This window comes from Chiloscyllium plagiosum, unplaced genomic scaffold (genome assembly GCF_037043375.1).
Source record: "Chiloscyllium plagiosum isolate Xiang-an unplaced genomic scaffold, Cpla_swu_hap1 HiC_scaffold_2, whole genome shotgun sequence".
Classification (NCBI taxonomy): Eukaryota; Metazoa; Chordata; class Chondrichthyes; order Orectolobiformes; family Hemiscylliidae; genus Chiloscyllium; species Chiloscyllium plagiosum.
The window spans coordinates 124,826,335-124,843,919 of record NW_028270140.1 but is presented as its reverse complement, the minus strand read 5'-3'; the positions used below and the strand labels follow the sequence as shown (position 1 = coordinate 124,843,919).

Genomic DNA, 17,585 nt, shown 5'->3' with positions numbered 1-17,585 from the left:
ACAGAGTAGAAATAACTTTAAGATCTCTACTCTGTCACTCATAGACTCATAGAGATGTAAAGCACGGAAACAGACCCTTCAGACCAACCTGTCCTTGCCAACCAGATATCCCAACCCAATCTAGTTGCACCTGCCAACAGCCGGCCCATATCTTTCCAAACCCTTCCTATTCATATATCCATCCAGATGCTTTTTAAATAATTAAGTTTCCTTGTTTCTAACAGAAAGTAGGAACCATTATTGGGACTATACAATTATTAGAAACATACAAAAGCTGCAATGTTAAAAGCCAGTCTAGCTATAATGTCCATTCATCTCACAATAACAGGGATTATGTATACGCATTGGGTAGTACAAATCTAGACTATTGCTGAAAAGGACAAACTTCATCAAAGCATTTTGTCTTGCATTCATGGAGACAATTTGCAAGGAATATGAATGAAAAGAGAAAGCAACCTTTTCATACTGAGAAGAGAGTGCTGATTATTTTAGCGAGTGAACTCTAATTGGTCGAGACATTGCCCAGGAGAATACACCAGTCACATGATGAATGAGAGTTAACTGCCAAACTTAGTTTAAATTTAATTCAAGCAGGTGACTCTGATTTATCATGCATTGCCCTAGGAAATGGACTAGAGAATGGCTATCAACTGTTTTGTTGAGTTGAAACAGGTACAATTTGTGTACAGGTTCTTTCTGAATGCAAAGGGGACCAGTTGACTTTATGTATTAATATATGTATCTGCCAATTCATGCAAGTGCACTACGCTGAAAGACCAACTGACAATCTTAAATTGGTTATCTGCTAATCGGCTGAAATTACACCCATCACCCAGCCATCTCTCAGAGTGGGTGGGCTACATTTATGGACAGTGAGATTTACTCCCTTGCATGGGAAGAATTTCCATCCTCTGGAGCTGTTGGCCAATCCAATTTGCTGGCAATCAGGACAAGACCAAAAGCTCAATTGTGGCCCTTGCTAGGATTGCAGGAAAGGGGACCAGTGGAACCCTACAGTCAGCTATATCAGGATGATTAGGCATGGTGGGTTTGGCCAAGGATGGGGGTTTGGAGGGTAGGTTTTGAAGAGAAGGCTAGTTGGAAGGAAGATAATCCCCGTCACCCTCCCACCCCTCCCCCACCTATCCACCCACCACGTTACGAGAGGGAGCTTGAAAATGAGAGGGAGGATTGTTCATGAACTATCAACAGCCCCAAACATTGAACTTTACCAAAGTCTGTAATCTCATGTCCTGGCATATTGCTCACTTTACCAATAAAAGGGTAAACTCTAACTTCAAAACAGTGTCCCTAGTTCTGGTCTGACTCGCAAGCGGAAACATCCTTTCCATCCTCTCAAGACCATCTTATACACTTCAATTAAGTCACCTCCCATTATTCTAAACTCCACAGCAAACAAACCCAGCCTGTACAAACCTTCTTTATAAGATAACCTGCTCATTCCAGGTATCAATCAAAGCCTGCTCTGATCAGCCTCAGCTCCTGAAGTATATTTCAGCATACTTCCTGAAATAAGGAAACCAAAGTTGCACATAGTATTTGAAATGAGGTCTCACCAATGCTCTGCTTAACTGAAAGATAGTATCTTTGTCTTTATATCAATTCCTCCCATTAGCTTTCTTGATTATGTGCTGTATCTGCTTTCTAACTCTTTTGATTCAGGCACAAGGCTATCTAAAACCCTCCACACCTTGGGTTCCAGAAGTGACATTCTGCTTTCCCACTCTTCCTGCCAAACTAAACAACTAGAGGTACTGACTAGATGATGCCATATCACAGGTCAACAAATGTGATTTAATAACATGAGAGCTAAGCACTCCCATGTCCAACTGATTAGATCAAAGCGCTGCAGTACTTCCACATCCTGTTGTCAACAGCAGTGAATAATCATACTTCAACTAATGCCTAACAGGAGGATCTATGTACACTTCCATTCTGAATGAATAGACAGCCCAGAACATCAGCGTAAAGGACACGGATAAAGTGTTAGTAACCATCTTTATCTAAGTGGATAATCCATCTTGGCCAACTGCTTAGCTCAGAACAGCACAGATGTCAGTCTTCAGTCAAGTTGATGAATTCCACTTGTTACCGAGACCTGGCACTTGACATAGCGAAGGCTGGGATGAAACATCCAGCTGTGCTCCAAACCTAGATGCAGTCCTAGTAAGCTACCTTCAGTAAAAGCCAAAACACATGTAAAATTGCCCAATGTGACCTGTCTGTTCCATTTACTTTCAATCTTCAGCTGTAGTTTTATCAAGTGACACTTACTAAGCAATATCCTCATTGATGCTTAATTTGAGTTGTGATAGATTATGTATAAACTAATAAAATTATATTTATTTCACCTCTTTTTTTATCAATATGTACTATGTTGTTGTATAAATAAAGGGGACTGAGAAGTATGAAAGAACAGGTGGGAGGGAAAACAATCATTACATATATATCTTTCCGGTGGCGCATTGTCTCCAGAGGTCAAACGACCCCAGGGGAGAAACGCTGGTGGCGAACCGGCAGTGGCGAATGGGCGGCGGTGAATGTGCCGTGGCGAATCGTCACCAACCCTTGTTCCTAACATGGGTTACAAAACAATTGAATTGTGATAATGAATAAGAGTGACTGTTCTTGGCAACAAAGCAGAATTTGACTGATATGGCATCAGGAAGTCCTAATAAAATTTAGGTCAATTGGAATATGGTATAAATCTCATTGATTGGAGTCATACCTATCACAAAGGAAAACAGTACAGTTGTTGGCTCAGCTTCAGCGCACTGCATCAGTTCTTGAGCAGTGTCCTTGGTCCATTCGTCTTCGGGGGCTTTGTCAATGATCTCTCCACTTATTGTCAAAAGGGATAATATTTGCTGATGGTTGCACTGTGTTCAGTGCCGTTCATAATTCTCCAAATAAGGAAACAGTCCATGCTTGCAGGCAGCACTCCTGGGCAATATCCCTGCTTGGTTTGAAGTATTTCTTTCTAGAAGACCACTGCTTGCAGCTTATGGTATTGCCATCTCTACCAGTGTATGATATTAGGTTAGAGTTGTTTGAGCTAGTTCACTGCTGCCAAACCTCCTTTGGCTTTGCCATCTGGAGATGACCACTGTAGAGTATTTACAGAAGAATCTGCTAGGAGAAAGTGAGGACTGCAGATGCTGGAGATCAGAGCTAAAAATGTGTTGCTGGAAAAGCGCAGCAGGTCAGGCAGCATCCAACGAGCAGGAGAATCAATGTTTCGGGCATGAGCCCTTCTTCAGGAATGAGGAAAGTGTGCCAAGCAGGCTAAGATAAAAGGTAGGGAGGAGGGACTTGAGGGGAGGGGCATTGGAAATGCGATAGGTGGAAGGAGGTCAAGGTGAGGGTGATAGGCCGGAGTGGGGGTGGGGGCGGCGAGGTCAGGAAGAAGATTGCAGGTTAGGAAGGCGGTGCTGAGTTCGAGGGTTGGGACTGAGACAAGGTGGGGGGAGGGGAAATGAGGAAACTGGAGAAATCTGAGTTCATCCCTTGTGGTTGGAGGGTTCCTAGACAGAAGATGAGGCGCTCTTCCTCCAGCTGTCATGTTGCTATGGTCTGGTGATGGAGGAATCCAAGGACCTGCATGTCCTTGGTGGAGTGGGAGGGGGAGTTGAAGTGTTGAGCCACAGAGTGGTTGGGTTGGTTGGTCCGGGTGTCTCAGAGGTGTTCTCTGAAACATTCCACAAGTAGGCGGCCTGTCTCCCCAATATAGAGGAGGCCACATCGGGTGCAGCGGATGCAGTAAATGATGAGTGTGGAGGTGCAGGTGAATTTGTGGCGGATATGGAAGGATCCCTTGGAGCCTTGGAGGGAAGTAAGGGGGGAGATGTGGGCGCAAGTTTTGCATTTCTTGTGGTTGCAGGGGAAGGTGCTGGGAGTGGAGGTTGGGTTGGTGGGGGGTGTGGACCTGACGAGGGAGTCACGGAGGGAGTGGTCTTTTCGGAACACTGATAGGGGAGGGGAGGGAAATATATCCCTGGTGGTGTGATCCGTTTGGAGGTGGCAGAAATGACGACGGATGATACAATGTAGATGGAGGTTGGTGGGGTGGTAGGTGAGGACCAGTGGGGTTCTGTCCTGGTGGCGATTGGAGGGCAGGGGCTCAAGGGCGGAGGAGCGGGAAGTGGGGGAGGTGAGGTGGAGAGCATCGTCGATCATGTCTGGGGGGAAATTGCAGTCTTTGAAAAAGGAGGCCATCTGGTATTGGAACTGGTCCTCCTGGGAGCAGATGCGGCAGATGCGGCAGAAGGCTCCCAGCACCTTCCCCTACAACCGCAACAAATGCAAAACTTGCGCCCACACCTCCCCCCTTACTTCCCTCCAAGGCCCCAAGGGATCCTTCCATATCTGCCACAAATTCACCTGCACCTCCACACACATCATTTACTGCATCCGCTGCACTCGATGTGGCCTCCTCTATATTGGGGAACCAGGCCGCCTACTTGCGGAACGTTTCAGAGAACACTTCTGGGACACCCGGACTAACCAACCCAACCACCCCGTGGCTCAATACTTCAACTCCCCCTCCCACTCCACCAAGGACATGCAGGTCCTTGGACTCCTCCATCGCCAGACCATAGCAACATGACGGCTGGAGGAAGAGCGCCTCATCTTCCGTCTAGGAACCCTCCAACCACAAGGGATGAACTCAGATTTCTCCAGTTTCCTCATTTCCCCTCCCCCCACCTTGTCTCAGTCCCAACCTTCGAACTCAGCACCATCTTCCTAACCTGCAATCTTCTTCCTGACCTCTCTGGCCCCACCCCCACCCCGGCTTATCACCTTCACCTTAACCTCCTTCCACCTAGCGCATTTCCAATGCCCCCTCCCAAAGTCCCTCCTCCCTACCTTTTATCTTAGCCTGCTTGGCACACTTTCCTCATTCCTGAAGAAGGGCTCATGCCCAAAACGTCAATTCCCCTGCTCCTTGGATGCTGCCTGACCTGCTGCACTTTTCCAGCAACACATTTTCAGCTATTTACAGAAGAAGTATTGTTCTTGAATTAGAAGGTTTGTTACATTATGGCTAAACTACATTTAGTCAGGCATAATTACTAGGAACTTAGGGAACTGATACAGGTAATCTGCTCCCTCCAAAAGCAAGTGGAAAACTCCTTGTCGCCACTGTCAAACTATGCGACATTAGTAGAATGGGTGGAGCAAAGGCAAGATGAATATTTACCATTTCAGAACCAACATAATTTATAACGTGCTTGATAAGTGACAAGTAACATTCATGGTGCATAAGTGTCAGGCAATGACCATGTCCAACAAGATTGAATCTCTTGCATTCAATTGCATGACCATGTTCCTTCACTGCCACTGAGTCAATATCCTCAAACTCTCTTCCTTCTAGTATGGTGGGTGCATCTACATCACATAAACTGAATGATTCAAGAAGGCTTCTGACCACCACCTTCACAAATACAATTGCTAATGGATAAATGATGCCGACGTAGCCAGTGACACCACCATCCAATGAATAAATAAAGAGCCAGGCATCAAGTTAAATCCTTAACACGATTGTGAGACTATGGGAGAAATCTTTCTGACCACTAAGAATCTGGTTTGTAATCTCTGTATGTTTAGAGGCTATTAAAATTCTTTACCACTCTGAGATTGTATGTATTTACAAATTTTTAAATGCAATTTATCAGCTGGGATTACGATCAATCAACCTTTTACACTGAAAATATTGTTCCTTAATTTTCTAATTAGTTTAATTGCTTGGGTGCACTTCCCAATATTTCTGAGACCTGATCCTCACTATAATGCAATCAATGAAGCATTCAACTCTTTTAATAATCTGGCTGTAGGATGGATGCCTATAGGGTGCAGCTCATGATAAAAATCACATGACAACAGAAAGCTAGGGAGATCATTTGTACGAGATTGCATTTCAGTCCAAATATCCCTTTTTTCATAATAAACGAAAAGTAATTGTTTTTGCAGTAGCATTTGTGTTTTGAGCTATCCAAGTTAGGCATATACAAACATTAGTGTCAATCATTAACAAACTGTTTGTTATTTTACTTAGTCCCTCTTTTATCAGCTTTTTTGTATACTTGACCCAAATGCAGGTTGTCAACTTTTCATCCAACATTTGCTGGTTGAAATGATGTGCCCTTTGATACTATTTCAAGATTGTCTCAGCTGACTGCTGATTTCCACTGTTGCCTTAGAGATCCCTTTTCCTTCAGTTACAGTTTCTGGCAATCTTTTCCTGCGGTGATAATGGCATCCAGTTTCCTATGCACTCCTGCAGTGGGACCCTTTCTGTTTCTCGCTGTTTGTTTGCCTGTTTGTCAGTCAGTATTGTGTGCTGAACACTCTAAATGTCTTTTAGCAGGTATAAGGTTAGTCCCTGAGCTTTTGACTTGTTCCTGTTGAGATTGAAGCTGTAATTTCATGTCTAATATCTAGAATTCCAATTCTTCATTCTTGACACAACCTTGGTCTGTCAGAGTAAATTGTCCATATCAAGTGAGAGTCATTCCATCATAGAGTCTCAACGGTATATTTGTGAGCTTTATTGTGGATTTCTATTTGGTCTTATTTTACAGACGTTTGTGAGCTCATTATGTCGCAGGAAGCACCACACCGTCTATCTGGCACTTCATACTCATTTGATACTTCCTTCCTGCAACACTTACAAACCATGAGTCTCTTTTAGATGTGACCTAATAGCCCACTCTAACATGTCAATTGAATCATCCATGTCTTCATTCAACATTTCTGGAGTAATCATCTGGAATAATCATCCAACACCTTTATAGCTGCAATCATCTCTTAGATTAAAGCGATAGGATTTTTATCTTGTTCCTGCCTAATACTTCCAAGGGAAATCATATTGCTTCTCACAGTTAAACACTGTTTACGCTTAGTATGCTTTCCTTTGTTTTATGTGAGGACCTCTGCTCCAGTTTCCTCCCACAATCCAAAGATGTGTAGGTTAGGTGAACTGGCCGTGCTAAATTGCCCATAGTGTTCAGGGATGTGTAGGTTAGGTACATTAGTCAGGGGTAAATGTAGAGCAATAGGGTAGGGGAATGGGTCTGGATGGGTTACTCTTTGGAGGGTCAATGTGGACTTGTTAGACCAAAAGGCCTGTTTCCACGCTGTAGGGATTCTATGATTCTAAATCTGGCAGGAGACACACCATTGTTCTGCCATTCTCACATTACAATCATTTAACCTGAACAATCAACATATTTCTCCGTCAGCACCCTCCAAGCACTACCTCCATTCTCCCCAAACTATTGCATAAATGCTGTCCCCTCCACACTTCACCAGCTCTGATGAAGAGTCACCTAGACTTGAAACATTAGCTTGCTCTCTCTTCATGGATGCTGTCTGACCTGCTGAGATCTCCATCATTTGTTGTTTTCAGTACAGATTCCAGCATCTACAGTAATTTGTTCCTTGATAAACCTTGATTCCACTTTCCTGCCTTTTCCCCCAAAAACCTTCATTCCCCTATGATTAGAAACCTGTCTGTGTCAGCCTTAACCATGCGTAACAACCTCGACTCAACAGGCCTTTGCAGTAATGAATTCCACTAATCCAATACCACTGCCAGAAAAAAAATCCTCCTCATCTCTGTGTTGTGAATGTTCTTACTCAGAGATGATGCCCTTTAGTCCTAAACTCTCCCATAAGGGGAAACAACCTCCTTGCATTTACCCTGTCAAGATTCTAAGAATCTTACATTTTTCAATAAAGATCTCTCTCCAATGAGTACAGTTCCAACCTACTCAAAGACACCTCATGAGAACATCCCTACATACCCAGGATCAACCTAGAGAACCTTCCATGGACTGCCTCCAATGTCAGTACATCTTTCTTTAGATAAAGGGGCTAAACTATTCATAGTATTTTAGCTGCAGTCTGGATAGTGCCTTGCACAGTTTTAGCAAGACCTCCCTGACTTACTTGCTCAGAGTTTCTGAACATATTTTTAACTTCTTCAAGAGTCAGATTATCTGCTCATAACCATTGAGCTGCTATCACAGAATTTCTTATGGCTAAGAAAATTCAGTTTTTAATTGTATCATCTTTGAATTGCACAAATTCACAGGGTTCCTCCGAGCCCAGGAGCCGTTAACTGAACTGTGAAGAACTTTGGTCTTAATTTTACTTCTTTATTATTCAGTATGACTTCTGTCATTAATACAGGCACCATGGTAGGGTCTCTTATAAACAAAAAAACTTTTCATTGTATTTTTCAAAAGTACACATGACAATAAATTTCTAAATATGTATAGATCAATAGAGTCTTTTCACTTTTGGCCCTACTATTGAACTTAGATCATTCATACATTACATTCCCTTGTGATTCAAAGCATGCCTTCTAGGCTTTCAAAATTTCGGCACTCAGTTTTATTTTCTGTTCTTTGGAGAGGTTTAGTGTGGCATACATTTTGAAACACAGTCTGTCACCATCAATCACAGAAATGTAGCTTCTCATAGCTGTTGTGGTTTGTTAAACCTTTGTTACTGTGAGACATGGCCATTCTGTTTAATATTGTCTTTCATTTCAACCTATGCCAGGAGAGGAACCTTTGCAGCTGTTGTGTCTTTCGGCTGTGGCCCATTTCTCTGTTCCTTTTCTTTAGCAACTCTGAACATTCCTGTGTTGCTCTTTAAGTAGTTGTACCTCCCTGAAGATCTTCAGCACTCCAGGGCAACAGATGAGCCAGAACATCACCAGCAAATTCCACCCTGTCATGCCCCTCCCTGCCACTTCTCCACCCCCCCCCCCCCCCCCCAGAGTCTCAGCAATCCATACATCATCCTAATTTGGAATCACATTACTGGACCTTCACTGTGGTTATGTTAAATTGTAAAACTCCCACAGCATCCTGGGTACACCTGCACCACATAGACAACACCACTTTCTCAAGGTCAATTTCAGGATAGGCAATAAATGTTAATCTAGCCGGTCACAAATTTAAAATATCCAATTTAAAACTAGTATGAATTTTTCTTAGAGGGATGCTTCAGCAACATTTAAGAACGATGGTGATTACTACTTCTTTTAAATTCTTACCCTTTTGGATACCCAACCATCACTTTCATCTTGTATTTTTTGTCATTCCAACTTCCCACTGACGTCTCAAACGCAATCGTTTTGATGTTTTCAATACATTATTCCCGCTACGGAAACAATTACTGAGATGGTCACGGTGAAATGCTAATTGAACGATTGGATCTCACTGATAGAAACACTGGGAAGTTAATAATCAAGGGGTGCACACAGGGCTCAGAAGGTCAGATACTAAATCAGAGCGTTCCTCGTACAAAAGGACTGCCAATCCTCCTTCAACATGAAGCGACTCCGTTGCAGTATTGCATGATCCATAGCCCGTCGCTAATCTTCATAGCGAGCCGGCATTATAAAAGAAATAGTGGCAGAACGGAATTGCAACAAATACAGTGATTTACAGTTATTTTCATAACTAATTAAACCTATATGACCCGCTTTTGTGGGCGTTTAACGTTATACTCCGGTAGATTTTCCCTTCTGATTTGATTACTACTGGTTTGGTTATATTTAAACAGCAAAGTCATTTTGCGTGGGATCGCATTTCCCAGCCATTATAGCTGGATGGGAAAACTGTAATCTTGTATCACGGGCTGAGCTCCAACACGAATTGAGCCTAATCTCATTATAAAGTACTTCAGATTTGCGGAAGTAAAATGGCAATTAGTACATTTTTTTGTGGATTTTCGAAAGGGAAACAGCGATATTCTGAAACAAAGATGTTCTTATGGTGTACCTTACTTGGCACTGAACTCTCTCTCAGTTGACTGGAGTCTGGGCGTGTGTATGGCCAGACTATAAGCCCCAGAGGTTTCTGAATTGCTGTATCCCAAAGCACCTTCCAAAGCAATCTAAAGTAATTATATATAACAGACTAACATTAAACAGATGACTATCCAATTAAAAGAGCAAATGGTTACGATTATAGGTTCGTAACATATTCATTTTATACTTTCCCAACAGTGGCCAAAGTATCCCATTGAAATACGTGACAGGATCTGAATGGGTGCAGGTCATGCAGTAACAACTTCAGTATAACCTCTCCCTTGTTACAGTAAACATCTCAAAGAATGAGCTAATTTGGAAGTCTTGTACCATTTTGTTTAGAATTAAAGTTCCCTTTGCTCATCTCTGGATTGTCCATCACAGTGTACCATTTAACATCTTGATGATAATCTCACCGTCCCCACCAGTTCTCTTGAAATCACGTTACTTCTCTGGGTTACTAATTCAGTCCGGATTTATTTTACAGTGTGGGACGGTGACGAGGCGTAGTCGAATTTTTACATTGGGCGCAATTAGAGAAAGGAGCGCAAGGACTTCCAATAAAGTGCTGCAAGACCTTTCGCAATCGAAGTCAAAATCAAATCCTTTCTCTTTCAGTTACCTCAGATACTCACTTTCTGGTTCCGAATCGGCGGAAAAGCTTGGAGCTGCCTGCAAGAGGAATCGGAAAATCAGCAACACAGACCTCCACTTCATCTCTTCAGGGTCCTGAAAGTCAGTACTTCAAGGAGCTGGGAAGTGGTATTGCTAGAATACGATAAGCGTTGGGTTTAGAGGAGGGGGGGGAAGTGGCTAGAGACACGGTTACTAACGCCACCGGGACATACTGCCCTGTGTCCAGCTGTGCTGTGACGGAAAGCTGACTGACCTACATTCCTTTTTAACTCCCTCACTAGCTCGCCTCACACTGAGAAAGTGTGACGACAAAAAAAAAGTTTCTCCACATGTGTGAGGATTTGCCTTGCCTCTTACACTCTTGGGATAATGGCTCATTATGAACAGAAGCTTACCTCAATCTTACAGCCTGATGTGAGTTGTAAAATACGGCCATTCGTTAAAGTATGGAGCTGGCCACCCTTCAGGGTGGTCCAGCAAACACGAAATGAATTACGAGAAAATTTACCTTTATCTCATCCAGCTAAATTACAAGATGGAAAGTGAATTTAAAGAGAGATTTGATACATTCTTCTAGCTGGATAGATTGAACTGTTAAAAATCACACAACACCAGGTTATAGTCCAACAGGTTTATTTAGAAGCACTAGCTTTCAGAGCGCTGCTCCTTCATCAGATGATTGCGGAGAATAAAATTGTAAGACACAGAATTTATAGCAAAGGTCTGGTGTTGTGTGATTTTTAGCTTTGTACACCCCAGTTCAACACTGACATCTCCAAAGCTTGAACTGTCACACCTTAGTCATTTCTTAAAGGGGCATTGACCAAAACAAGCCCTTTCAGCACACTTTGCCCTGCTGAAGCCTAATTTTACCCCTTTATCTTCATAAAAAACTGAAAAAGAAATAACATACATGTATATAGTGCCTTTACAGCAAATCAAATACTTTTAAAATGTAGTCACTTTTGCAATGTGACTACAATAATCGACCACAATGATCAATTTCATTGATGTTGGTTCAGAGATAAATATTGGCCAGTGCACTTGGGGAGAATTCTTCAACTCACTGGGATCATGTTTGTTCATCTGAGAAGGACCTGGTTTATCCTAAAGGTGAGGCATCCAACAATGTAGTGATCCTTCAGTATTGCGTGGAACTATCAGGCCAGCTTTCTGTACTCGTCACCGGAATGGGACTTTAATCCACACGTTTAACCTGGCGATGAGAGTGCTAGCACTGAGCAATAACTAATGGCTAAATGAAATGTTAGTGGAAATACCTTTCTTTTCTATCTTTAAAGATTTCAATGGTAGAGAAAGGATGGTTTGGGCAGAATGAGATGAAATGGTAATGAATTTTAATAGTATTAATTATTATGTTGTAAGGTTCAAAGGTGTCATGGTTTGTACATATTGAGTCAGCATGAATGAAGAGACCAGGGAGGAGAAACAGCAACAACTTGAATTTTTATACTGCTATTAATGTAGCAAAATGAGGTACTTTTAGAAAATTCATTTTAAAGATGTGGCTGATGCTGCTTATATTTATAACCCATGCACGCATGCCCTTGATGAGTTATCTCCTTCAACCATTACAGTCCCTACACCCACCATGCATTTAAGAGGAGAGTTCCAAGATCTTATCACTGTCCAGTGACAGTGCAGCAATGACAATACAGTTCCAAGTAAAATGGTGTGTGGCCTGGACCGGATCCTTTTGGGTGGTTAGGTGTTGTGGATTTGAGAGATATTTTCTAAGAATGTTTTGAGAATTGTTTCACACCAGAGCCACCATACATCAGTGGAGGAGGGACTATATGTTAAATCAAGACAGTTAGCTTTGCCCTGGATGATGTTGAGCTTCTTGAGTGTTATTGGAACTACACTCATTCAGACAAGTGGGTAGTATTCTCTGGACAGCCTTTGTGGAATCCTCTATATAATTCACAGCCTCTGATCAGTTCTTGTACACACAGTTTATATACAGCCAGCACAGTTCAGTTTCTGGTCAATGGTAATGATATTGGGGGAATTGAGTCCTGGTGATGCCACTGAATGTAAAGGAGTGTTGGAATCATAGAATCCCTATGGTGCAGAAAGAGAGTATTTGGCTCATCAAGTCTGCACTGATCCGCTGAAGACCATCCCACCCAGACCCACCCTATCCCCATAACCCCATATTCCCATGGCTAACCCACCTAGTTTGCACATCTCTGGACACTATGGTGCAATTTATCATGGCCAATCCACCTAACCTGCACACCTTTGGACTGTGTGAGGAAACCAGAGCACCTGGAGGAAACATATGTGGACAAGGAGAGAATGTGCAAAATCCACACTGACAGTCACTGCGAGACAGCAGTGCTAAACGCTGCGCCACGGTGCTATGCTAATGATGATTAAATTCTTGTTGCATATATAGCCTGGCACATATGTGGCATGAACGTTACTTGTCACTTATCAGTTCAGTCTAAATGTTGTCTGGACATTGTTGCATTTGACCATGGACTGCCACAGGATCTGAGCAGTTATGAATAAAGCTGAACAGCAGTGAACATGCCCACCTCTGGTGTTATGGTGAAGGGATAATTAATGAAGTAATTGGAGATTGTTGAGCCGAGGACATTACCCTGAGCAATGTGTGCAGTGATGTCCTGTGACTAAGATTGTTGACCTCCAATAATCACCTTGCTTTATGCTAGGTATGTTGCAAAGAGCTTGTTTTTTTGTTGTACTGGACTGCTCCATCTTTGAGGATGGAGATATTGTGAAGCCTGTTTAAACCAGCAGTGAGTTTTCCTCTTGATTGACATTGACTTTAGTTTTGCTCAGGCTCCTTGATGTCACACTTGACCAAATACTGCCTTGAAGTTAAAGGTTGTCACTCTCACATAGAAGCCTATCAACAGTGACAATCTCACTGCAAGGTCATCAACAGCTCTATGTACCTTCGATAAGAAATCACCAGCAACATATCCCTTGATGCTGAAGTCAGCATTAGGATTGCCAGGGTTACAACAGTCACATCAAGATTTAATTTTAGCTTTTTCACAATAATGACATTCTGAATATCTGTTTGTAGAGATTATGTTCGTGACGGGTAAATAAAAGTTAATCTTAGGCTGAATAATTATAGATATTTTAGGATATTTAGGATGACTCACATTTCGGAAATCCAAGTGTGTTAATGATGACAGTGCACAATATATAGTATGCACATTGTGCTACCTACACATTATGGTTATATTGGGTGCTACAAACTTTATTTCTCACATTCTGTACTTGAATTTTATTTTTAGCATCCAACATTCAATGAATATTGTACTATCTGGAGGTGGTCGCCACTGAGGTCACACCTCATATCAGTGAGAGTTTTCATGTGAAGATTATTCAAATATATTCTCGACTTCAAATAAATAGTGGAAAAATCTTAATTTTTCTGTCCCAAATTTGCTCCAATATTGAGGAACTCTCACATCGTTCAGATTTTTCACTGAAGACTTATATCTAAACCTGATTATAGCATATTTTTGATCTTGCTGAGGAGACATCAAAGAGCAGCAAAGTTAAATTGGATAAAATTATAACATTTAGACAAATCAATAAGTAGTTGAATAAATGAAACATGTTAATTTATCTTAAACCCATCGTGAAAAGTTTGTAGATATTTTCTAATCTTTATACCTCTGATTCTTTCAGTTTTTGAATGATAAACTATTTCCATGTGTAAGCCTCATTTTCCCAGCCTACAAATCGGCTCACCCCCAAAGTGAGTCGTGAGCGAGTGCAGCATCTACTGCACGCACCCACAGAAGCCAATGGCAGGGCCATGACAAATTGGCCATTGGCACTAATTGTGTGATATTCTGAGGCGTGGAAACATTTATGGCCTCAAAATCATGTGCAGTCCGTAATAGAAATTTCACAATTGAACTAGAAGGAGGTCTTAAGCCTGATTTGCATAAGCAATAAAGCAAATGAAGTCTCAGATGGGCTCTCTTGATGACTCGAGGGTGCTCTAATGAATACTCTGTGTGGCATGCTTCTGGTTCTGTCTCAACAAACACATATCAGAGTGGACCCTGCAATTCTCATTCAAAAGCAATCTCTCATCCCCACCATACATTTAATTGTATTGATTTATGTTTGAAATCTTGATAGGATTTTGGAAATATGCCCAGGAAATAAGTAGACTCTCCGAAAAACTAATAGGCTCATTCTCCATGTAACTCTAGACTCACATTAACACAGCTAAACAATAGAGTCATACAGCACGGAAACAGATTCTTCAGTCCAATTTGTCCATGTGAAGATATCCAGACAAATGTGAGGTAATGCATTTAGGCAAGTCTAATTCTAAAGCGAATTATATAATGAATGGAAGCACCTTGGGAAAAGTTGATGGGCAGAGAGGTCTGGGAGTGCAGATCCATTGTACCCTGAAGGTTGCTGCACCGGTGGATAGAGTGGTCAAGAAGGCATATAGTATGCTTGCCTTCATTGGGCGGGGTATTGAGTATAAGGCCTGGCAAGTCATGTTAAAATTGTACAAGACATTGGTTCGACCACATTTAGAATACTGTGTACAGTTCTGGTCGCCACATTACCAAAAGGATGTGGATGCTTTGGAGAGGGTGCAGAGAAGGTTTACAAGGATGTTGCCTGGTATGGAAGGTGCTAGCTATGAAGAGAGGTTCAGTAGGTTAGGTTCATTTTCACTAGAAAAAAGGAGATTGAGGGGGGACCTGATTGAGGTTGACAAAATCATGGAGGGTATAGACAGGATAGATAGAGACAAGCTTTTTCCCAAGGTGAAGGATTCAATAACGAGAAGTCATGCTTTCAAGGTGAGAGGTGGAAAGTTTAAAGGGGATACATGCGGCAAGTTCTTCACACAGAGGGTGGTGGGGTTTGGAACGTGTTGCCAGCAGAGGTGGTAGAGGCAGGCACGGTAGATTCATTTAAGATACGTCTGGATAGATGCATGAGTAGGTGGGGAGCAGAGGGATACAAATGCTTAGGAATTGACCGACAGGTTTAGACGGTACAGTTGGATCGGCTCAGTCTTGGAGTGCTGAAGGGCCTCTTCCTGGACTGTAAATTTTCTTTGTTCTTTGTGAACCAGGTATCCTAAACTGAACTAGTCCCATTTCTCAACATTTGGCCCACATCTCTCTAAGTCTTTCCTTATTATGTACCTATCCAAATGTCTTTTAAATGTTGTAATTGTACCCGCCTCTATCTTAGTTAGTAAAGGTGGGCAAACTTACTCACATGGTATATTCTGCTAACATAGAATCCTTACAATGTGGAAACAAGCCCTTGAGCCCAACAAATCCGCACTGACCCTCCGAAGAGTAACCCACCCAGACCCATTCCCTACTGCTCTACATTTACCCCAGACTAATTCACCTAACCTACACATCCCTGAACACTGTGGTCAATTTAGCATCGCCTAACCTGCACATCTTTGGATTGTGGGTGGAAACCGGAGCACCCGGAGGAAACCCACGCAGACACGGTGAGAGTGTACAAACTCCACACAGACAGTCGCCCAAGGCTGGAATGGAACCCAGATTCCTGGTGATGTGAGGCAGCAGTGCAAACCACTGAGACACTGTGTTGCCACATAGTATTTTGAAATGAACTAAGAATAATGAAACTGCACGGTGACCTTTATTTAATACTCATTTGATTTTCACCCCTTTTTGTGGCTTGCCAGAATTAATATTATATTTCAAATTATTGAGGATTTAAGATTTTTTAAAGCTGGGAACAACCTAAAGAAGGAAACAGAAAATTTGATTTTGACCATGCATGTGCATCTGTGTGTAGAAAATGAATTAGGACTATATATCAAACTATGAATTGTTTTTATGTATGTCCAACTCAGCTCAGTTTATATTTTTTACATGTACTAGATTCTAAAATTGAACAAATAAATTACAAATTCTAAGGCCAAGATGTGAAGAAAGTTCTGTTTACTGCTGTGGTTAACCACTACCCATCTTTAGACCTAAAACTCTTTAATCTGTAATGTAGAAATAGCAGTTTCCGACCTCAGCCTTACATAGTGTTTGATCTTCCTGCACATTACATGTGGAAACTCATTTCACAGATGGCTGTCAAAATGTCAATTTCTGTTCATAATGACATTTTGCACAATTGCTTCCATGTGTCTCAGTGGTTAGCACTGCCTTACAGCACCAGGGACACTGTGTTGACACTGTAGTCAATTCCAGTCTTAGGAGACTATTTGTGTGGAGTTTGCACATTCTCCCTGTGTCTGCATGGGTTTCCTCTGGGTAGTCCAATTTCCTCTCACAGTCCAATGATGTGGAGGTTAGGTGGATTGGCCATTGTAAATTGACCCACAGTATCCAGAGATGTGCAGGCGAGATGGATTAGCAATGGGAAATGCAGGGTTACAGGGATAGGTTAGAGAGGTGGGCCTGGGTTGACTGATTTTTGAAGGGTCAAAGATTTTCAGTCACTCCATCTTTGCTCGATGACTTCGATTTTTGATTCATCTGAAAGTTCTATCATTAAGTACTTCCAGTAATATACTAAAAATCAACAATTTTTCTCAATAACGTAGTTGAAATCTTTAAAGTTAATGACAAATGTTTACAAGTCTCCCCAGTAAAAAAACATTGGTTAATTGATATGTTCTGCTGAAATACATATATAAGGTTTGATCGCTGGCCAAATATTTTACAAGCTACTATTGTGGCAATACTTATTGAGAATGTCATTATTCATGTAAAAAATAATGCAGAGTAATGACGCAAATGGATCAGGAGCATCCCATCTTTTGGTGCAGAACTAATTACTCTCAGCTAAAACTCAAGCAAGGTTCTGTATGCTGAGAGCCTGGAGTCATAGGACTCCTGTTTCACAGGACAGAAACAGACCCTTCGGTCCAACTTGACCATGCCAACCAGATATCCCAACCTAATCTAGTCCCATTTGCCATCTCTTGCCTTTTGAATGTTGCAATTGTACCAGCCTCCACCATTTCCACTGGAAACTCATTCCATACATGCATCACCCTCTGTGTGAATAAGTTGCTCCATAGGTCTCTTTTATATCTTTCCTCTCT

General features: G+C 42.0%; 1 protein-coding gene across 1 annotated transcript in view; it reads right to left on the bottom strand.

Annotated features, from left to right (window-relative positions):
- The window catches only part of thbs4a (thrombospondin 4a), a 125,960-nt gene extending 115,255 nt beyond the window's left edge, over window positions 1-10,705 (bottom strand). Inside the window, exon 1 of the mRNA XM_043706705.2 lies at window positions 10,483-10,705. Coding sequence (XP_043562640.1) covers window positions 10,483-10,564 — 82 coding nt within the window. The 5' untranslated portion in view covers window positions 10,565-10,705. The remainder of the gene's footprint in view (window positions 1-10,482) is intronic.
- Window positions 10,706-17,585: the final 6,880 nt, after the last annotated feature.